At 46.1% G+C, this 23,353-nt stretch overlaps 2 protein-coding genes across 5 annotated transcripts in view; one reads left to right on the top strand and one right to left on the bottom strand.

The window, feature by feature from the left end:
- ACSBG2 (acyl-CoA synthetase bubblegum family member 2) overlaps positions 1–9,484 on the bottom strand; it is a 45,857-nt gene extending 36,373 nt beyond the window's left edge. Inside the window, exon 1 of the mRNA XM_036034472.1 lies at positions 9,291–9,484. Coding sequence (XP_035890365.1) covers positions 9,291–9,484 — 194 coding nt within the window. The remainder of the gene's footprint in view (positions 1–9,290) is intronic.
- RFX2 (regulatory factor X2) overlaps positions 8,917–23,353 on the top strand; it is an 81,643-nt gene continuing 67,206 nt past the window's right edge. The window contains exon 1 of one of the 4 annotated variants that reach the window (XM_028521733.2): positions 8,917–9,380. The gene's annotated coding sequence lies outside the window, so the exon portion shown is untranslated. The remainder of the gene's footprint in view (positions 9,381–23,353) is intronic. The other 3 variants (XM_028521739.2, XM_028521737.2, XM_036032264.1) reach the window with 3 other exon arrangements.

Genomic DNA, 23,353 nt, shown 5'->3' with positions numbered 1-23,353 from the left:
TGCACACTCATGACACAGCACAACACAGCACTGCACACTCACGATTTTGTTAGAACAGTACACCTCGTGTTAATGTTCTTACCATGATTTTAAAAAGAGAAAAAGAAAGAAGGAAAGAAGGGGAGGGAAGATGAAGGAAGGGAGGGAGGGAGGAAGGGGGGAAGCGTGCCTTCAAACGAGAGTGCAGCCCCGGCTGACAGCTTGCCCACAACCCTGTGGGAGACCATAAGCTAGAACCACCCAGCTAAGCTGCACCTGGATTCCTGACCCATGGAAACTATCTGAGATGATGAATGTTGCTTAAGCTGCTATACTTGGGAGTCATTTGTCATAGGGCAGTGGATAACTAATACACCCAGCTCCCTCATATGTAAAATGCGACTCATACTGCAAGAGTTAGCAGGAAGGTCAGATGAGTTAATGTTGGCAAAGTGATGGGAAAATGGCCTGCACGTAGTAAGCATCAGTACATGCTGACACATTTACTTAAGAAGGGTAGCATATTTGTAGGCTCATCCCCCTTTGAAACAAATGTCCTTAAAAATACAAATGGGAAAATGGTATACACAGTGTTCTACACTTTAGTTGTTATTGTTTACCACATAGATCATAGCCATCATTCTACATCTGCCCACAAAGTCATCTGGTCCTTTTCTACTGCTGCATAATATTCCATTGTTTACGCAAATGCCACTTAACCGGTCTTTTATTGCTGGCAGTTTAGGATACCCCCAGGTTTTTGTCTTTCATTTTGTCTCAGTGCCCCCTTTTAATTGTGACATTTTCAGTCATGGACTGTTGGAGGTAGAAGAAGCTGATCTTTGGAATCATCCGGTACCGGGGCTTCAAACTGTGATCCTGGGAGGCCAAGTGCTCCGTGGTGCCCCCTGCCTTTCATCAGAACTTCTGTCTTTGTAGCTGTCTGACCCCAAACACAGGTCTCCACTGATGCTCCACACTCACAGGCCCTTGGTGGTACAGACCTGTAGCTTTATCACGGGAGTGACTGTGGCAAAGAAACCCATTTCCCAGCAATGCCCCAGAACTGAAAACTGCTTTTGGCCAGGAGAGAGGGGTTAATAGGTGTTATGAAGGGAAATAGGGCACATGGTTAAATAGGTTTAGGAAATGCTGAGCTCGACAGACTTAACCAGGTTCACTCACCAATAGCAGTAACATTTCTTGGGCACTTGGGGCATCCCAGGCACACTACAGGGTTCATTGCAACTAATCCCCAACCCTGAGCAAACCAGGGGGGATTTCCAACCTTTACTGGAAACCTTTTTTAAAGAAGAAGAAACTACGATTCACAGGGTTACGTGATTTGCCCAGGAGCATTCAGCTGGCACGCAGCAGACCCAAAACTCAAATTATAGTTGAGGGTTCCAAAGGCTGTGATCATAACCTTGTCTGATTGCAGGACTTCTCAGGGCCTGTAGCAAGCTGTCGGGCGCTGTCATCATTTCATCTCAGAGCCCTTTCTTCACGGAGCACCTGCCTGTAGTCAGTAAGACTGTCGGTAAGCCGAGGGTCACTGGGACGCAACGTCGATCTGTCTGCAGCCAGACTCACAGTCGCATCAGCTGGAGTGGCCAACCATCTGGTTTGCTCAGGGCCGAGGTGGTCCCAGCCTGGGATATGGAACTTTCAGGGATTTTAGAAACATTTAAAAAATATATTGTTCAGATACAATTCACCTAACATGAATTTTATCATACTAAAGGGTACAATTCAGCCGTTTTAGTGTATTTAAATTATGCAACCATCCCTACTATTTAACTCTAGAACATCTACACTAATCCCAAAGGAGACCCCATGTTGCTGTACTCACTAAGCACTTCCTCGACCACCCCCGCCCCCAGGCCCCAGCAACCAGGGATCCACTTCCTGTCTCTGTGGACTTGCCTGGCTGGGACTTGTCACATAAATGGAACCACACACTCTGTGGTCTTTAGTGTCTGGCTTCTCTCACTGAACACCATGTTTTCAGGGTCCATCCACGAGGTAGCGAGTGTCAGAGCTTTGCTCCTTTTCATGGCTGAGTAATATTCCAGTGTGTGACTGGACCACATTTTGTGTATCCATTCATCCTTTCATGCACATCTGAGTCATTTCCATTTTGAGGCTATTATGAGTAATGCTGCTATGAACACTATGAACATTCACGGACAAGTGTTTGTGTGGATCAATGTCGTCAATTCCTTTTGGGTCATATAGTAACTGTTTAACTTTTTGAGAAGCTGGGACTTTCAATTTTAAAAGTGGCAAAGTCCCAGGGAAACTGGGAGGAGTGCTCACACCCTATAAATGATTCCCCATTGACATCACTTGCCCTCGAGCTCTCGATAAGAGGACAAAGCAAGCAAGGTCCTGCCTTCCCTGCACCCCCTGCTCCCCACCGTCGCCCAGCTTTTCTGGTTCTGCGGCTTCCTGTGCTGCAGATTTTTGCTCTGACACTTTCCTTTGGTCTCCTCCTTCCAGGCACTGAGCAGCAGGACTGCGCAGCGGTGTCAGACATCCACTCGAAGCAGGGCCTTAGAGGGGAGAGTCGTGATGTTACAGGCTGCCGCTCAGCTGAGGAGGTTCCCTTTGAACTAAATGACTGCAGTCCTAAGATTTTCTTTAAAAGCAGTCTGGCAGGTCCCCCTCTTGTCCTTTCTCTCTATCAAGGACAACTGTCACTTAGCCAGCCTAAACCTACTGCTTACCAACATGGAACCAAAATAACTTACTACACACTGTTAGTTCTGTTATAACGTGGTATATATGTTCCTAAAAATCCTACCCTAGGCAAAATTACACAATAGAATCCACAGGGCTCCTGGTAAAATTGGATTACAGTGACAATACCCAAAAACTGTCAGTGAGTTACATAGTTTTAAAAAATGAACAAACTAATATGGTAGCAGACTTATTCAATTACAACTTCAGTGAGGTATAATTCAATATGATAGTCACCCTTCAAAAGCATATAGTTCAGTGTTTTTTAGAAAATGAACAAAGTTGTGCAACTATTACCACAATCATTTTATAACATTTTCAGAAACCACCCCAGAAAGAAATACCATACACCTCAGTGGCCACTCCCCAGCCCCTCCCCCAGTCTGTGGACAAAAAGGGGCCACACACTAAACCTGACAAACTCAGGGGTGACCTGCATGGCAGCCCCACAAACTCAGAGACCAGAGTAACCACATAGGGTGGTCTGAGATGAAAACTTAACTGAAAGCAGTTTATGGCAGAGGTCGTGTCCTAGGCTAGACTCTTCCCCGATGAAAGTCGATCTTTACCCTAACCAAGCCTGTCTATTCTCTTTTTGCATCTATGATAACATAGCTTTGGAATGTCAAGGTGTTTTTCCAACCACCCCACCAGAGCAGAGACCACAAATCCCCTCATTGTTACTGTTATCTTGTTAATTTTTTAAATTTTTCTAAAATACATTTGTTGATTTTAGAGAGAGAGAGAGAAACATCAATTGGTTGCCTCCCATATGCTCCCATTTCTGGGGACTGAACCTGAAACCTAGGCATGTGCCTGACCAGGAATCGAACCCCCAACATTTTTGTTGGGAGGATGCTCCAACCCACTGAGCCACACAGGCCAGAGCTTTGTTGTTAGCTGTTGGCTGTTAACTATCTTGTACCCACCTACGTAAAAGAAGTATGTGTTCATCATTTTACTTTTCTATCCAGTCCCAGAGCTTCCCCCACTTTGCTTTCTCTTGCCTCCCTAATCTATCACCACCTTTTTTGATTGTAGTGTATAAAATAAGGTGCAAAACTGCTATTTTATAGAGCATTTTCTCAAACCATTGAGGTTTTGCTTCCCAGCAATTGCTGTCAGTTTGGCTCAAATAAACTGATAAAAATTCGTACAGGTTTGGACGTTTCTTATGTTGACAAGCCTCTGACAACCGTTCATCTACTTCCTATCTCCCTGGATTTGCCCATTCTGGACACTTCATATAAGTGGTATCTTACCAGGTGTGACCTTTTGGTGATAGACACCTTTCCCTTAGCATGGTGATGTGAAGGCTCACCCACGGGGTAGCATGCATCAGGGTTTCATTCCTCTTTATTGCCCAAAAACATTCCACCGCATTTTAGGCTGTGTTTCTACTTTCTTGAAGGTGTCCTTTAGAACACAAAAGTTTCAAATTTTGATGAAGTCCAATTTATCTGTTTTTTTTCTTTTTTCACTTGTACTTTTGGCATCATATTTAAGAAACTGTTGCCAAACCAAGGCCCTGAAGATTTTTCTCATGTATTTTCATCTAAGACTTTCATAGTTTTAGCCCTCACAGTTAGGTCTATGATCTATTTTAAGTTAATTTTTTACATGGTGTGAAGGAGTGGTCCAACTTTATCCTTTTGTATGTGGAGATCCAACCGTCCCGGTACCATGTGTTGAAGAGACTGTTCTTTCCCCATTACATGGTCTTAACACCCTTATCACCAACAATGGACTACGAACGTGCAGGTTTATGTCCGAACTCTCAGTGGTGTTCCATTCATCTGTATGTCTGGCCTAATCTCCAAAACACACTTGATCTTCACAGTGAGTTTTAAAATCTGGAAGTGTGAGTCCTCCAATTCTGTTCTTTCTCAAGATTGTTTGGTCTATTCTGGGTTCCTTACATTTCCATATAAAGTTTAGGATCAGCTTGTCAATCTCTGCAAAAAAAAAAGCTGGATTTTGATAGAGATTACATTGAGTCTGTAGATCAGTTTGGGGAGTATTACTATCTTAATAACATTAACTCTTCTCATCCATGAACATGGGATGTTTTTCAATCTGTTAATGACGTTTTTTCTTTTTAGTTTTCCCTGTACAGGTCTTGGTTTCTTTCATTAAATTTGTTCCCAAGTCTTTTATTGTTTTGGGTGTTACTATATATGGGATTCTTTTCTTAATTTAAATTTCAGATTGTTCATTGCTCGTGTATAGAAAAACAATTGAGTTTTGTATATATTTGCTTGTATTCTGAAACCTTGCTGAATTCCTTTAATAGTCATGATAGCTGTTTAATGGGTTCCTTAGGATTTTCCACATACAAGATCTTGTCATCTGCGAGTAGAGACAGCTTAGAGCATCCAGTTCAATGGTGGAGAGAAATGGTGACAGCAGACGTCTTTGTCTTGTTCCTGCGCTTAGGTGGCAGGCACTCGGCTTCTCATGACTGAGTATCACTCACAGTGGCGTTTTTGTAGATGTTCTTTATCATGTTGAGGAAGTTCTGCTCTGTTCCAAGTTCACTGAGTGTTTTTTTTAATCATGAAAGAGTGCTGGATTTTGTCAAATGCTTGCTCTGCATCTGTTGAGATGATCATGTGGTTATTGCCCTTCATTTCTACTAACATGGGTATTTTTTTATATCGAACCAACCAAAATTGCATTCTTGGGATAAATTCCACTTTGTCATGTGGTATAATTCTTTTAATATGTTGCTGGATTTAGTTTAATAGTATTTCATTTAGGACTTTTGCATATCTATGTTCACAAAGGATATTGATCTCTAGTTTTCTCTTCATGTGATGTCTCTGTCTGCTTTTGGTAACAAGACAGTATGTTTCATATAATGTTAGAAGGGACTCATGGAGTATTACCTCTCTTCTATTTTAAAGAATAGTTTGTGAAAGATTGCTGTTAATTCTTCTTTGAACATTTGGAAGAATTCACCAGTGAAGTCATAGGGTCCTGGGTTTTTCTTTGTGGGCAGTTGTTTATTATTATTATTATCATCAATATTATCACCATTAATGCAGGTTCTTATTACAGGATCATTTGATCTTTTCTGTTTCTTCTCAAGTCAGTTTTGGTAGTTTATGTCTTTCTAGGAATTTGCCCATTTTATCTAGGATGTCCAATCTGTTGGCATACAATTGTTCGTAATACTGTTTTATCATCTTTTCTAGGTTGGCTAATGTGCCCTCTTTCATCCATGATTTTAGTGATTTGAGGCTTCTCTCTTATGTGGGTCTGTCACTCTAATTTAACATTTGTCAACTTTGTTGATATTTCAGACTAACTTGTGTTTTTGTTAACTCTCTCTATTAATTTACTATTCTTTATTTCATTTATTCTGGCCCTAATCTTTATTGTTTTATTTATTCTGTTCGCTTCCGGTTTAGTTTACTCTTATCTTTCAGTTTCTTATGCAGACAGTGAAATTATTCATTTGAGATCTTTCTCTCTTTTCATTTTTTTAATTTTTAAAAATTGGTTTTAGAGAGAGAGAGGGGAAGGAAAAGAAAGAGGGAGGGAAAGAGAAGGAAACATCGAGTTGTCGTTCCACTCATCCACGCTTTCATTGGTCCATTCTTGCACACGGCCTGACCAGGACTGGAGCTGCAGCCTTGGGTCGCAGCGGGAAGACGTTCTAACCAACGGTGCCATCTATCCAGCCAGGAAGAAATTTCTCCTTCTTTTCAAAACATAGTTATTACAGCTATAAATTTTCCTCTACTAAGCCATATCCTATAAATTTTGGTATGTTGTGTTTCATTTTCTTTCATCCGAAAGTATTTTCTAATTTCCCTCCTGATTTCTTTTGAGATAGTAGAGTTTTACACATGTTAAGTAGTGAAGAAACATGTAAGTACTACTGTAAATATAATGCCACATGGGGACAAATTCACATGTTCAAAACAAAAGTCATAACAGAACGGACTATACGAAGTGACTCTAAGGCACCTCCCATCACACCCTAAAACTTTATTTCATATCCTGTCCATTAGCATGTTCTTCAAAACGTACTTCCTATCCACCCACTCATCACCACCTCCAAACCAGGTCCCTACTCCAAGCCACAACACTTTTTCATTCAGGGGAACTATAACAGACATTCAAATTTTCTGTCTTTCTTGTTTCCTACAATTTGTTCTCCACACATGAGCTTTAAAAATCACAAATCAAGCCCTGGCTGGCGTAGCTCAGTGGATTGAGCGCGGGCTGCGAACCAAAGTGTCACAGGTTCGATTCCCAGTCAGGGCACATGCCTGGGTTGCAGGCCATGACCCCCAGCAACCGCACATTTATGTTTCTCTCTCTCTCTCTTTCTCCCTCCCTTCCCTCTCTAAAAATAAAAATAAATAAAATTTTTTAAAAACCTCCATTAAAAAAATCACAAATCACAAATCAGATTATATCTTCCCCTTGCTGAAATCCCTCCCATGGCTTCCCAATCTGCTGAGGACCCTTCCTGATGGCCTACGAGATCTCAGGTGGAACAAACCCTCCATTCTGACTCACCACCCGCCCTCCCCATTCACTGTGCTCCAGCCACACCCCAGGACCTGCTTTCTGTCGTTCAACATGAGTTTCCACCCCAGGGATTTTGAATTCCTAAAATTTGCTTCCCTTTTTCCTCATCATTCTGACTTTGGTACAGATGTCCCTCCTCATAGCTGAACCTACTGTATAGGGGCAAGGGGAGGGAAGAGGGTGGGCAAACACTTCCTGTGACAGGCCAGATAGTAAATATTTTTGTCTTTGCTCATGCCCCTTGGTCTTTGTGCAGTTACTCAACTCTTCACTACCTTAGAGTGTGAAAGCCACCTTCCGTCTCGCTTAAAGGGCGAGTCTGTGTTCTAATAATACTTAATAAACACAGGCAGACAGAATATGGCCCACTGTCCACAGCTTGCCAGCTCTTGAAGGAGTTGAAAATACTGGATTTAATCAAATAAAGAGTTTCATGTTTTTTCATATTTCACAAAAGATAATTCTTTCTTTTTTTTTAATTCTCACCTGAGGACATATTATCATTGCTTTTTAGAGAGAGGGGAAGAGAGCGAGAGCGAGGTGAGAAAGAAACATCAATTGGTTGGCTGCCTGCTGTAGCATGGGCATGGAGTCCACAACCTAGGTATGTGCTGGAGTTGAATGTACAGCCTTTCAGTATACAGGGCGACACTCCAGCCCACTGAGCCACACTGGCCAGGGCAGATTATTTTTTTGATTTTAAAAAACCATTTAGATTAAAACTATTTTAAAATTTTCAGTCTATGAGCTTCAAAAAACAGGTAGTAGGCACCTGCGGGTCAGGGTCTGATGACACTGGACCCAGACTATGCCTGGATATCACTTGGCAATGCAGGAAATGTTCAAACCTGTACAGAATTTTTATGAGCTTATCTGAGTCAAATTGACAGCAATTGCCAGGAAGCAAAACCCTAATGAGTTGAGAAAATGCTCTATAAAATGGCAGTTTTGCACCTTATTTATACATTACAATAAAAAGAGGAGGCGTAAGTGGGTTACATGAAATCCTTTGGTGATAGATTAGGGAGGCAGGAGAAAGCAAAGCAGGAAACCTCTGGGATTAAATAAAAAGTAAAAAGACACACACCCGCATTTTGCTGTGTAAAATGAGCACGTTTTTTGCCCAAATTTTTGAGGGAAAAATAGGAATGAGCATTACACATGGGCACAATTATTACATACCATGGGTATAATAATTCTGTGTATAATGTGCACCAAAACGCGGGTGCGCATTATACCTGGCATAGCACCTTACTTCTTTTACACAGTTCGGTACAGGACAGTTAAGTTAACAATTAACAATAAAAATGGGGATTTTGTGGTTTCTGCTCTGATGTGATTGCTGTGCCCAGAGGGGGTCCTGAAAAAGGACAGTTACATTGACATTCCAAGTATAATAATGTAGATGAAAAAAAGACAGGCTCAATTAAAGATTACTTGTCAGGGGAGATTCCAGCCCAAGGTACGACCACCTGTCTTGAACCACTTTCAGTTAGGTTTTAATTTCAGACCATCCTATATAGGCCTCCCTGGGGCTTGTCAGGTTCAGTATGTGGCCCCTTTTCGTCCACACCCTTCATTATCTGTGAAATAAAGGAAGGTGGGTTCCCCAAATTCGGCCTTCCGGGATCCCCGTCACTAGCCACAGGCCCACACGAGCCTCCGGCTCTGCAACCCTCAACTCTGGTATTTGCGAGTGCCTCGAGCTAAGCCCCGCCCTCCTTCCCGGTGACTGGTCGGCCGTCCATTTCCTCCCCGGCGACACCCTCTCTGACAAGCACCACCATCAACCAATGGGGCGCAGCAGAACCTTGTGCCACGCCCTCCCATGCCCGTTGGAGGCGGGCATGGGCGGGCCGTTGAAGGGGTGGGGCATGGAGCCTGGTAACCGTTGCCGGTAACAACGCCCCACCCCGTTGGGCGGGAGGGCGGCGCGAGGCGGGCAGCCGGAGCGAGGAGGAGCAGCAGCCGCTGCCGCCACCGCCGCCGCCATAGAGACTGTAGCCGTGGAGACTGTTACTTACCAACGGGGACCAACACGCAGCAGCCGCTGCAGCCGCCGCCGCAGCCGCCGCCGGGGGAGCCGCTGCCTGAACTCCCGGCCAGAACTCCAGGTGACCGATGCGATCGCCCGGGGCCCTGCCCGGGCGGGGAGTGCTGGGGTGGCCGGGCTCCGGACAGGGGATGGGGGGCTAGCAGCGCAGCCCCCGCCGTTCATCCTAAACGTCCGGACAGTGCGCCCGCGGGGCCCGCCCTCGCACCCCAAGTCCCGCAGGAGCTGCTGAGTTTAGAGTCTCCCTGAAACTCCTCCTTCCTTTTAACCAAACACGGGGGGAAGTGGGGATCCGTCGCCTCACTTTTTATAAAACTTCCGGGACAGGACGCCCGCGGACCACTCTCAGTCTTACCCTGAAACTCCCGGATTTGGGGGCGCCCCGATGACCTATCTCAAACTTCTTTTAAACTTCCTCAACCGGAAGCTCCTGCGGACCCCTTTCATCCTCCAAATCTGTGAAATTGGGGCTCCCCGGGACGCTTGTCTGTGTTAACCTTAGACTTCCAGTTAGGAGGGGCTCGGAGACGCTTCTCACCTTCACCCCGAGTCCCTGGGTCGGGGAGCCCAGGACCCTCTTCTCGTTCTGACGCCCCCCCGCCCCCGACCATATACTGAATTTGAAGGCGCCCCTTGACCCCGTTTCTCACTTTTTAACCGAAAGCCCGTGCGCTCGTTTTGGTGGAGAACCCCTCCCTCTTCTCGCTTTTTCTCGAGTCCCGGCGACTCCGGTTCCTGGGGACCCGTTTCTCACCTTTCGCCCCCAAATCCTGGAGCTTTCAGCTCCTCCGACACCGTCCCACCCCCCTCCTAACTCCGCACTCCTTCGCGCCCCGCCGCTGTCTCCCGCATTTGGACCGATCGAAGTTTCGCGAAAAGGTTTATTGTTACTTTATTCATTTATTATTTTGTTAAAGAGCCAACCTGTGGTCCGAACTCCTCCGCGGGGTTTTTCTCCTGCGGTTGTGCGAGTGTGTGTGTGTGTGTGTGTGTGTGTGCGCGCGCGCGCGCGCGCGTGAGAGAGAGAGAGAGAGAGAGGGAATCCAAACCCCTTAAATATCCGCACCGCACCCCCCGCAAAGTTCTCTATTCCTTTCCTTTTCGCTCTGCGAGAAGCCGCGGCGCTCCCTCCGGCCGCGTCCCTGAGGGTGTGTTTTCTCGCCGCTGCGCGAGGAAAGTTGGGTCTCCGAGCGGCTGTGTACGGAGCCCGCGGGGCGAGCTGCCCCTGCCATTAGGGCGGCGACGGGGGTGGTTCATCGCCCTAATTTTAACCTCGCGGCTGCCCCGCAGGAATGAGGGACAAGGGCGAGATGCTGCGTAGGAGCGCAGGGCTGCGCTCCCGGATAGACCTTATTCCTGCTTCTGCGTGTGATGACTCCGTCCAATTATTTCCTTGTTTTGTGAAATCCACAGTCAGTGCAGATTTCCGTAAATCCCCCCACCCCAATCCCATGAGCTTTATCTTTTCAAATCCAAAATATCAAACCTATACAAGGCTCTCAGTTCTGACTTCCCCAACAAAAAGTAATAATAATAATAATAATGACACAAAACATCAACAACTGTTTTTTATGATTGCACATATTGTCAATATGTTTTCATCTTTTTGGTTTATGCCCTGAAATATTTTTTATTGTTGTTCAAGTACAGTTTTCTGCCTTTGAAATATTTTTTATTTGCTTATATAAAGACCCTAACCCTCTGTCCTGGGGAGTAGGGGGCGTTTTGATTACCCACTCAAGTTTAAAAACTTGAACTAACTAGAATAACCTTAGAAATGGCTACTCACCTGCTCTGACCAGACACATGGGTGGTAAGCCCTCCCCAGAAAAGGGATTGAATATTCTTAATGGCCAGTGCTGCTTCTCCTAAAGGCTTAATGAAGTATTGGAGGGGACTCAGTAGTTTTCTATTAAAAAGACTTCCCATACTACATGATGGAAATGATAACCGGGTCTGTGATCTTGTGATATTCCAACTGACTTGGGTGGGGAGTGAATTCAGAAGTGGTTTGCCCGGCAGTAAAAGCAATACCGAATCATTTAGCCCTTTAGGGCCATATCTCTCTTGTCCCAAGCAAACCATCCAAGATGCTTAAAAGGCGTATCAGGAGGACAGGGACAAAGTTATTAATTACCCCCAATTAGCAGAAATCCTTTGAAATTCAGTTGGTGTTTGCTTTCTAGGTGAAGTGCACATATTACCTTAATAGTCATCTTTTAACCACGTTTATCACAAAAGCGCTGCTGGCATGGAGCCATTCACCAGAAATGGAGATGCTGTGAAATTGTTCTTCTGGCCCTTTTTATTCTTTAGATCTAATTTGTAGTTTCAGATTCAAGTTATAAAATTAATTTTAACCAGTAATTAATTAATTAACTTTAATTAATATTACAATTGAGTCAAAATTTTGGATGTTCTCGTGGGATTTTTTAAAAACGATTTTATTTATTTATTTTTAGAGAGAAAGAAAGGGAGGGAGAAAGGGAGAGAGAGAAACATCAGTGTGCAGTTGCCTCTCACACACCCCCCACTGGGGACCTGGCTGCAACCCAGGCATGGGCCCTGACTGGGAATCGAACTGGTGACCCTTTGGTTCACAGACCGGTCACTCATTCCATTGAGCCACACCAGCCAGGGCACTTGTAGGATTTTTATAGTCACGTATGGTTATTTAACTCATAAAATTCCAGGGCCTAAAGGAGCCGTATCTTATCATAGTATATTTGACTCTTTTTAATTAACTGCAAGTTGACCACTTATTTAAATAATATGCTCCCCCCATACACACCTATTTATTTGTAAAATGTGAAAGTATTGACAAAGCAAGCAGTTCTCAGGGAAACTGTCTTGCTTGTGGGGACCCTCATAAACTCTGGGGCAGGGAAGTACAAGTTCCGACCCAGTGTCTGAAATTCCTACCTGGGACACACCTGCCACACACATTCATATTTCTGCATAAAGCTGTATGCAGATTCCCATTCAATGGGGTAGGTAAGGACCATCAACAGCCTCGGGCCACTTCAGGTCAGATTTGTTGCCAAATGAGTCCATGCCAAATTTACCAAAAACTTCAGAGCTGTTTGGATTTCAGTATTATTATAAAGGAGCATGGACTTATATATATATAAAAGAGCATTTTGATCCCCTTCCTAGAGTGTAAATGGCAACCAGCTCTACCACAGGCCGTGTTCTCTCAGATACATGCCTGGCACAGAGTGTGTGCTTCATTTGTCCAATGAATGAATGAGTGGAACATGTGTCGGGAATTAGAGAGAAAATTGAAAACTACCCACATGTTTTTTTGTAAACCCCAAGATCAGCAAAGTAATTCTTAAAGGAAAAAAATAAAAGTGGGAGAACTTGAGCAGAGGAAGATACAGAATCGAGTAGTAGAATTTGGGATACAAAGTAGGTAAGTCTGGGGCAATTCGTGCCCGGGAAGCTCAGGCCAAGATTACCATGAGGACACAGGCTTCTAAGAGCTTCCTAGCAGGAAAATCTGGCCAGCTGCCTCCTGAACACATCCAGATGCATTCTGATGGCGGTCTAAACATGAGGTGACCGAGCTGAGCCCAAGATAGTGCCCCACCAAATCTGCTTCTCCTGAGTTCTGCCCTCCCTTTGCAAGTGTCTGCTGGCTTCTCTCAGCTGCCTAGGCCAGCACTTTGGCGTTGTCCTCCATTCCTCTTTCTCTCAAGTCATCAGCAAAATAACCCAATCCACCTCCGGTGGGGACCTAGAATCTGACCACAGCTGGCAACCTCCACTGCCAGCCCCCTACTCCAAGCCACCATCACCCGTTGCCCAGATGATTCTAGCCTGTTCACCTGGGGGGGGGGGGCGGTCATATTTTGTCCTGTTGTGTATTCTTTGGTTCAAACCCTCCCATAGCTCCCATCACACTTAGAACAAAAGCCGAGGTCTCCCCCAACCCCAAACCCTACCCCCACCCTGGCTGCCCACCTCAGTATCTCTTTGGCTTCATCTCTAACTACAGTACCCTATGCCAGCCTCCCAGAAGTTCCCCAAACCCTCTGCCTGGAAAGAGTTTGGCCCAGGCACTAGGGGTGGTGGTGGGGGGGGGTCACTCTTCCCTCACTGCCTTCAGACCTTTTCAAAAGTGTCACCTTCCCATTTGAAAGTGGTGCACTTTTGGCCTCCTTAGTGTTTATCACTGTCTAATACTCCGTATGTTATGCTTATTGATTTTATTATCATTGTCTCCTCTTGGAATGTCAGCTCGGCGAGGGAGAGAAGCTCTGTTTCATTAACTTCCGTATTCCCAGCACTGAGAATAATTCTGGCACTGAGTAGGCCGTCAATAAATATTTGTTAAATGAATAAATAAATGGTTTTCTGTGCAGCAATGGGAAAGCACATAGAAATTAAGAGAGTTATTCGTTGTCCAGAACATACAGCCATCTATGGGACTCAGTACAGACCAGATCGGATGAGCAGGGCAGAGGGAAGAGTGAAGGAAAAACTGCAGGTCGGACGTAGGATGTGCTGCAGAAGTGGGCTTTGGGACCTGGCAGAGAGGAGGTTAATAGTAGCTTTATGATTGCTATGTTAGAAATAATATCTGTATTCTGTTTAGCACAGGGCCTGGTACTCAACAAAGAGTAATTATTATTTTTTTAAAAATTAAAGATTTGAGAGAGAGAGAGAGAGACAAATTGATGTAAGAGAGAAACATTGATCAGTTGCCTCCTGCACATGCCCCGACCTGGGGACCGAACCTGAAACCTAGGTATGTGCCCTAACCAGGGACTAAATGCACAACCTTTTGGTGTATAGGACAATGCTCCAACCATTATTTTTATTTTTATTTTTATTTACTTTTTTACAAGCAGAAGTGGCCTGAGATGATTTTTTGTGTTGGTTTCCTGCCCGGTACCAAGTGTTGAGTAGACATTGAGTGAACGTGTCCAGCTTGGTTGAGCAGGCCAGCCTTTCGCTGCCCATTTTAGGGTGGGGAATGCCCTTCTGTTAGCATAGAAATTCACTGGTACAAATGTATCACTCTGCAAATGCAAGTTCTCTGCAAAAATTAAACAATAAGTCACTCGCAGTTCTGCATCTTGGTTGTGGTGTAGATCCTTCTGAAATTACGTCCGGAGCATCACACTTTGGGGTAGACTTTGTCAAGTGATCAGCCCCGTGGGCAGACTCTGAGACGAGAACATTGAGAAACTGGTTGCCCTTCTCTGGTATCACTGGCTCTCCAATGCCACTAAAGACGTCTGGAATCAGTCCCTTGGAGGTGAGACCGGCCTGGTCTTCCTGCCAGGACTTGAGTTGAGCCCGCAGGGGCAGACAGCCTGGCCGTGCTCCTCACTCCACCTTGCTTCTTTTTTTTTCCTGAAATGCATTCCTTTTTTATGATACATGGGTTTTGTATGTTTGAAAACCGCATTTTCTGCCCTGGCAACTCCTTATTCTTATTTTTCATTTTTGTGAATGCTATGACTTTCTGAAAACTAAGTTGACTTCCAAAACCTGTAGATTACACATGCAAGTGGATTTTGGATGCTGTGAATCACATGACAGCTTCCATAGTCCGTGTTAAAAAAATTATAAAGCCATTAAAAATATGTAGAACTTACATGTAATGGCCCAATATAGCGATTGCTATTTACTGTGCAATGAAGCCTAGATTTGCCATATACAGTAAGCCTATTTCTACTAAGATCTTTGTACTTATTTTGAGCGTGTGTGTGCCTGCATGTATGTGTGAATTTTAGATCTAGCTACTGGTGTCGAGGGAAACTCTTCAGGAGGTGACGGTTCAACTGGGACTGACACTGTGAGAGAGAAAGACCCTGTGGACTTCAGAGGGAAGAGTCTTCTCGGCAGGAGGCAGGTGCAAGGGTCCTGGGACAAGAGGAATCAGCCGGGCCTGGTCAAGGCAGAGAAAGGCAGCTGTGTGTCTAATCCCTGGTGAGCAGCAGGACAGGCAGAAGGTGCCAGAGGCCATGGGGAAGAATCTAGATTCTATTCTAAGTATAAATTAGACTTGATTTCTCTTCTGCCTGTAGTTGTCTGATCTGTAGTATTTAGTCGTTTGCTGGAAGACCTGCTTTCTGGGCCTCTGACAATTGTTCATCATTCATTCATACTATAAATTCATCCTATGAGGTGATGAAGGACAAATACCACTAGGAAAGGAAGCCAGCTTTAAAAAGGGGCTGTGCTGGATGTCTCTGTGTGGCACTCTCCCTGGAGGGGCCAAGAGAGGTGATGGATCTGTGCTGATTCTGGGTGGTGGTGTCCTACAGGCCGTCGGTGGGGTGAGCAGTGGCATGGCTGCGTTTCCAGCAAGCAGGGTACAAGGAAGATTAGCAGCGAGCAGGTATAGGCCAACTGCAGCCTGTTTTCTGTAAGTAAAGTTTTATTGGCACACAGCCACGCCATTCATTTACCTCCCATCTCTGGTAGCTTTTGCAAGGCAACAGCAAATTTGAGTATTTGTGACACAGGCAGAATACAGACCGCAAAGCCTAAAATATTTACTGTCTGGGCCTTTACAGAAAATGTTTGTGACCCCACTGGACAGATGAGATTCGTGTCTCTGGAGCTGGGCTAAGAGGTATGTGGGGAAGCAGCTTTGTGATCAGGGGTGATATTAGCAGATGCATTGGAAGTCTTCGTGTCTGGAGGTTGGCAATGGAGAGATTACTGTTGCCGTATCTAGGGAACGGTAACAAGGACCTGCCTGACAGCCCCAGTGGTGGATGCCAGGGAAGACAGAGCTGTGGGATTCTCAGGGACTTTGGGGACCTGGTGACTTGCTGTGGGACAAAGGGCAAGAGAATCCCAGGGCAATTCCCGGGTGTCTGACTTTGGGGATCAGGTGGAACATGTCATTTCAATGAGTCAGGGACCACAGGAGAAGCTGCTCTGGGGTAGGAGAGTCATGAATTCAGTCACAGGCCTGGCTGGCTTGAGCCGTCTTTGGGACAGCGAAGTGGGGCTGTGTTCCAGCACGCACAGCGGAGTGGCGGCCTCTGGAGCTGAGGGCACAGGCCAGGCTGGAGGTCAGGTTCTAGGATCTCTCAGTGTATAATCGGTCATTTCAGTCAGGAAAACAGATGAGATCACCCACAGAGAGGGTGGGAAAGGAACAGAGAGGACCAGGGCACAGCCATCAAAATTCAAGGAGCAAGAAATGGAGGAAAGTGAGTGTTTCAAACTGTGGCAAAATACAGAATTTGGAAGCATAAAATGTACTATTTTAACCATTTTCAGTGTACAGTTCAGTCGCATTAAGTACATGTCATTGTGCAACAACCATCACCACCACCGCCACCCGTCTCCAGAACTTTCCCACCTTCCCAGACCGAGAAGCTCTCTCCCCATGAAACACTAACTCCCATCCCCTCCCCCAGCCCCTGGCTCCCACCATCTACTCCCTGTCTCTATGGATCTGACTCTTCCAGGGACCTCCTGTGAGTGGAATCACATAGTATTTGTCATTTTGTGTCTGGCTAATTCACTAAGCATAATGCCCCTAAGATTCATCCATATTGTAGCAGGTGTCAAAATTCCTTCTTTCTCAAGGCTGAATAATATCCCATCGTCTGGGTGGGCTGCATTGTCTTTATTCATTGGTCTGTCTGTCCACGGATGCTTGGGTCATTCCACCTTTTGGCCGTTGTATATGACGCTGGGCAGAGGGGGTATTGAAGGGATTCTTAGGTGGAAGGAGTAACTGGAAATGGACTCTGCAGGCCGAGGGGGAGTAACTGGACTGAGCACTGGGACACGTGCGGTCTGATGGAGACCAGACCCACCTGATGGGACCAGTCCCCACAGAAAGGCAGAAGGCTGGACTCAGGAGCGCCCGTCTCCCTGGAAATGTGCTGAAATCACCCTACTGATACAGAAGTCCATTCCTAAAGTCATAATAGCACTTAATTATACTTACATTTTACAAATGCAAACTGTTTATCTTTTAGAAACAGCGCCATGTTTCTAGGATACATTTCCGTCTAAGAGGTGATTCGTGGGGTAAGGCCTTGGACGCAGTTTCCAAAAAAATTACCAACCCACAAATATGTTCCAGCTCCACCCTGACCGGGGAGAACCCAAAGAAAACACAGTGTGCTTTCCCACCTCTGCCATTCTTCTTGGAAGGTGTACAGGCAGATGCAGCCGGCTTTGAGAAAAAATAGATTTGGAATTCCAGACCCACAGAAATCAGCTTAAAGTATATGCTTCTGCTTTTTCAGAGAACTCTTCATTTTCCCTTCATTTTATGAAGGGATTTATGAGGGACTTCTTTATGTGGGGAGCGCTAGGGGGACTCCGTCCACTCAGCAAATATTTGGGGGCTCCAAATATCAAACATTTTACAATTAGTTGGATACTTTAAATGTTTTCATATATCAGGTGGAAAGCTAAGGGGGAGAAAATGCTAGAAGAATTTAAAATTGTTAGCAACCATTGGCCACTGACATTCAGATCCAAAGTTAAAGCATAAACTGGGGATATTATTTCAGGAGCTTGCCAGTCATGTAAATCATGGCATGGTTATACAGCCAACTCTTAAAATGACAACCGGGAGTAAATAGAAAGTATTTCTGGAAGCCCCGTGTGACGCAGGTGATGCCGGCCTTAGGTCACACTGGGCATGTATTGGTCAGCTGGGCTCTAATCGCTGAAGCGACCTGGTGTGCAAGGGACAGGTCCAGCAGTTAGCGGCTATTTTGGACACTACAGGATGGTGGACTTGGCAGCAGAGACAGGACAAGGTGGTGCCTTCACCAGACTTCTGGTTGGAAGCTTCTCCCCTTCCCTTTGTGGTGTCCACACAGCCTAGCTTCTGTCCCCGTTGTAGCTCCAGAGGAGACTGGAGTCCTTTGACCTGCTTGCTGCAAGGGGCCCAGCCCTCTTCTCCTGTCCTTAGGAGCACTGTCTCCCCAGCGCCCAGCTCAGCACCAGTACAGGCGCACCACATCCCTTGATATCCTGCAGAGACTGGGTTCCTTTGACTCACGATTCTTACCGATCTCTTCATCCCCTCTCCGACCCGCCTTGGTTCTCCTGGGCTATGTCAGGAGGACAGGATGGGCAGTTTCTCTATGTCTGTTAACCAAACCGATGGACTGGCCCCTCCACTTTGTCATAACCACACCCTACTGAGCTTGGTTCAAGACTTGTCTCCATCCAGCCCCATATCCGTTTTCATTGCCTCGTTTTTCTCTAGTTCTCCAAATGGGCTTGCCATCCCTTAAACAGGCCTCATACTTTTGTCTCTCCTCTCTCTGGAAGGTCGTGACTACTGATGACAATCTTACTCTTCTCCAAAGACCCTTCTTCAGTGCCCTTTCACCATGGAGCCTTGACATTTTAACTGGTGAGCTCACTGGGAAAATGCCAGACTAGGGCGGGGCTTTTCCTCTGCAGCGCTGTTGACGTCTGGGGCCAGCTCATTCTTGGTGGAGGGTGGGAGGCCACCCTGGGCACTGCAGCGTGTTGAGCAGCATCCTGGGTCTCCATCTGCCAGAAGCACCCACCCACCCCCAAGTCATGACACGACTGTCTCCAGACATGGCCAAGCCTCCTCTGGATGACAGAATCACCTCCTAGTCAGCGACCATGGAACTAATCAGTCAGAAGTGACAGTGACCCCTGAATTGGCACAGCCCGTAGATTTAGCATCACGAGGCTACTTGGACAAGGTGTGATTTATGTGTCTTATTTCCTGCTCTCAGTTGTACACTCCTGGAGGACAGGGACAGCTGGCCCTACCACACTTCCCATAGGACTTCGTATTTAATCCAGGAGTGAATAAAACACTTGACCCCAAGGTGTTCTTCCGGGGGCACAGCCTATGTCAAACTGTCAGTACTGTCTAGTTCCAGAGCCTTTTCATCACCCCCAAAAGAAGTCCCGTCTCCCTTAGCAGTCACCCTCGTCCCCCTCCCCAGCCCCTGGCAACCACTAACCCACTTCCTGTCTCTGTGGATGTGCCTGTCCTGGACATGTCACATGCATGGAGCCACACACTGTGTGGCCTTCTGTGTCTGGCTTCTCACACTGAGATGTGTTCAAGGTCCATCTACTAGTTGTAGGAAGTGAGTGTCAGTGCTCTACTTCTTTTCGTGACTGAACTAATTTTGGGGGGGCAAAAAAGGGATTGTATTTTACCCACTTTTCCTGCAACCCCCCTTTTCCATCTAGTGTTTAGTCCATATCTTTCCTTATCACTATTCATGTGTTCACCTCATTCTCCCCATGTAACTGCATGAGGTTCCATTGCGAGGCTGTGGCTGAGGTGCTGAGCTAGCTCCTTGTTGAGGGGTATTGTGTCAATCCCTTTTCAGCGACGCTGAAGTAAACAGCCTTGTCTGAACATCTCTGGGCACGTGTTTGAGGTGTTGGCAAGTTCTCCGAAGGGGGATGGCTGGGTCCAAGGGGCTTCCTTGCCCCTGCATTGGCTTTCTCCATTACTTTCACACTCTGTTCCTTCGCTGAAGGTCACGATCCACTCATGTCCTTGCCCGCACCTACACTACCTCCAGCATGGCGGGCTGGCACCACCTTCTCCCGCTCCCACACCGTGGGGCTGTCACAATATGTCTGTCCTTTACCCTTAACTTCTGGTCCCATTCATAAAACAGCGGGCCACAGACCTTTTGACAACCAGGGGAAAATGCACATCCTTCTCCCAGGAAAGTGCACAATGAGCGCATCTGTCTGGTTCTGCCTGGGCTTTTGCAGGCTCTCGGGCCCCTTGGAACCTCTCCCTGGGCCAGCCCCTGCTCCCTGGTCAGTTCTGCTCTGCCTGTCTCACGGTCCTGGTGTGCCTGACTCAGCCCCAGCCTGTCACCACAGCTGCGCCCATGCCCGTGTGTGCCCCTGGGGAAGGCCCTGCCCCGCAGCCGGTTTGTGCCCGCACAAGTTCACGCTTGTTGCCTTGACTGAGCCGATTCTCACATAGCAACAGCATTTCCCTCCCCCTTGAATTCCCCACTGAGATGTGGCGTTCACTCTTTGCTACCTTGATAATCCACCAAAGCATTTGTGCTGCTGCTTTCCCGGCACAGGCCTGTCCAGGCAGTCTGGGTGTGACTCCTGGGCCGCCCCCCATCTGTGGCCCACCAAGTCCCGTCGTCGTCCCCCACAGGCCAGCAAAGGGGTCCAGCTCCCGCTGCAGACCCTGCTCCTGCCAGCTTCAGTAGGGAGCCCACTCGTGCCGTCTCTAGAGCCTGTGCTTGACCCTCTGTCTTTGTCACGTGGGTGACTTCTCAGTGCAGTGAAGACCGCTTCTGTGTGCGAACAGTTTAAAACCCGAATTCTAACGACCTAATTGTGGATAAAGTCACCCATCTTTAATCTGCACTTTTCTCCCACTTTAAATTCAGTGGGTGTTTTTCTTCTTAACGTCCTTTAAGACATTTGAGACACTAACCTAATCTGGTTTTTCTTTTTTAATGTTATGTGAATGTAGAATCTTCTAGAAACTACCTGCTTATTCTCCAGTGATGATGTTCTCGTAGGACTTGGGCCAGAAAGTCTACAATTCTCTAGACTCATGAACTGAGACATATTCTGGTTTCGAATTCCTGATGGCGAAATGCCTGTGTTCATTTCTCGCTCACTGTCCACGCCCCACCGTTGGTTCCGGCCGCAAGGCACATCTTTGCAGACGCCTTGACATTTCTAGAGCAGATTTGCTTATATTCCCCCCACCCCGTCCCCGGAGGTTTTCAAACAGAAAGGGATAGTATGCTGGGGGTGTTTTGTTTATTAACAAAGTTTGTTTTTAAAAACTTGAAAATTTTTGACCAAGTTCCCAGCCTAGCTTTCTCATTATTTCAATCAACATCACATTTCACTTCTAAGGTAAAGAATATAGGGACTGTTTTGGGTTATATATCATCTGTTTCTCTCTTGTCTGGCATTTGTCAACACCTGCTGTGTCATTTTTTTAAATTGAGATAAAAGTCACATAACACAAAATTCACAGTTTTAAAGTAAAATTCAGTGGCTTTTACGATATTTGAAATAATATGCAGCTATCACCATTATCTAATTCCAGAATGTTTCCATCACCCTCCCAAACAAACCCTGTGCCCGTTACCCAAGCCCTGTGCTCACTCCCCAAGCCCCTCCCTGACAACAGGGTCCATCTACACAATGCGGTCCATCCACACAATGGGGTCCATCCACACAACAAGGGCCATCCACACAATGGAGCGCTATTCAACCTTAAACAGGAAAGAAATGCTAACAACTGCTAAAACATGGGTGAACCTTGAAGACATTATGTTAAGTGAAATAATCTACCTCCTGTCTCAATGGGTTTGTCTGTTCTGCATCTTTTCTGTAAATGGAATCATGTCATAGGTGGCTTCTTTGGGGACTAACTGCTTCCACAGAGCATCCCTGTGTTGAAATCCATCCATGTTGCAATGAGTGTGCGTGGCTTATTCCCTTTATGGCTGAGTGATGCCCCAGTGTGTGGATGGACCACGCTCACTTACCTGTTTACTAGTGATAGATGTGAGTTGTTTCTTTTTAACTATTGTGAATAACGTTGCTATGAGTGTTTGTGGACAAGTTGTTGTGTGAGCACAGATTTTGATTTCTCTGGGGTGGTATTCGGATACCTACCCAAGAAGTGGAGTTGCTGGGTCATATGGTAACTGCGTGTTTAACTTCCTGAGGAGCTGCCAAGTGTTTTCCACAGCTGCTGCTTCATTTCTCATTCTCACCAGCTGTGTAGCAGGGTCCCAGTTTCTCCACACCCTCGTCAGCACTTGTCATTTTCCCTGGTTTTTATTATAGCCAACCTAGTAGGTGTGAACTGGTATCTTCTGGCCTTCAATTTTATTTTCCAAATTATTAATTATTTTGAACATGTCTTCAAATGTTTATCAGTTGTTTGTACATCTTCTTTGGAGAAATGTCTATCCAATATCCAATATTCTTGTCACAGGTTTCCCTTTCTCTGTGAAATGCCCAGAGACCCTGAATTGTGAAGGTGCAGGGCACACACGTCAGCTACACAGCGGGTGGAGGGTCGGAATTGACGGGATGTGAAGGCCTTTTCTCCGCCTTGTGACAGGGCTCCAGCTCTGGCTTCCAGCACCCCCTTTTCAGGGACTTCCTGAAATCCCGCATCCTCTTCCTCTGGAAGGGAGACATGACAGGGATGTCCGTGCTCACCCTCCAAGTGTCCTTAACTCTCTGGACACTGAGACTTCTAGAATATCCTTTGTTTGTATAGTCGTCTCTCAGTATCCACAGGGATTGCATCCCGGACCCGGCTAGCACCAAAATCCCCGGGTGACTGAGGCCCTTGTGTAAAGCGGTGAAACATTTGCACGTGACCTGTACTTGCGTGCAGGACACACACATACAGCAGTGTGTGCCTACACTCACTCCCTCATGTGGAGTCAGCGCAGTGCTCAGTGCGCGGCAAACGGAGCTTCTGCTTTCTGGAACTTTCTGGGACTCTTTCCCCAATATTTTTTATTCGAAGTTGGTTGAATCCGCAGATATGAAACTGGAGGATACAGAGGGCCGCTTATAATTGTATGGGCTTTTGATACCTGTCCATTTATTTACAAAGAATTATTTCAGGTTCTTTTTTAGAGACGAACACAAATTTCTGAGTCTAGTGCAGGGTCAGCAGACGGTCCGCGGGCTACAGCAAGCCTGCTGCCTGGTTGTGTGCAGCCAAGAGCTAAGACTGTTTTTTTCACAATTTTAAATGATTAGAAAAATCAGTGAAAGAATAATATTTTGGAACACATGAAATTATATGAAATTCACTTTTCAGAGTTCATCAATAAAGTTTTATTGGCACATGCCCACGTTCATTCGTGCACATGTTGTCTGTGGCAGTTGGTGCCCTACGAGAGAGGAGCTGAGTTGTCTCAGCAGAGACTGACCCACAAAGCCTAAAATAATTGCTATTGGGGCCTTCTCAGAACAGCGTGCTTAGCACTGTGCTGACACACAGCACTGGTCACACATGACTAGCACCTGGCACCGCATCGTGAGGCTGAGTTAGAGGGT

The sequence above is a fragment of the Phyllostomus discolor genome, chromosome 8 (assembly GCF_004126475.2).
Source record: "Phyllostomus discolor isolate MPI-MPIP mPhyDis1 chromosome 8, mPhyDis1.pri.v3, whole genome shotgun sequence".
Taxonomy (NCBI): domain Eukaryota; kingdom Metazoa; phylum Chordata; class Mammalia; order Chiroptera; family Phyllostomidae; genus Phyllostomus; species Phyllostomus discolor.
Note: the sequence above shows the minus strand (reverse complement) of the source record. Positions and strands in the feature narration are given on the sequence as shown.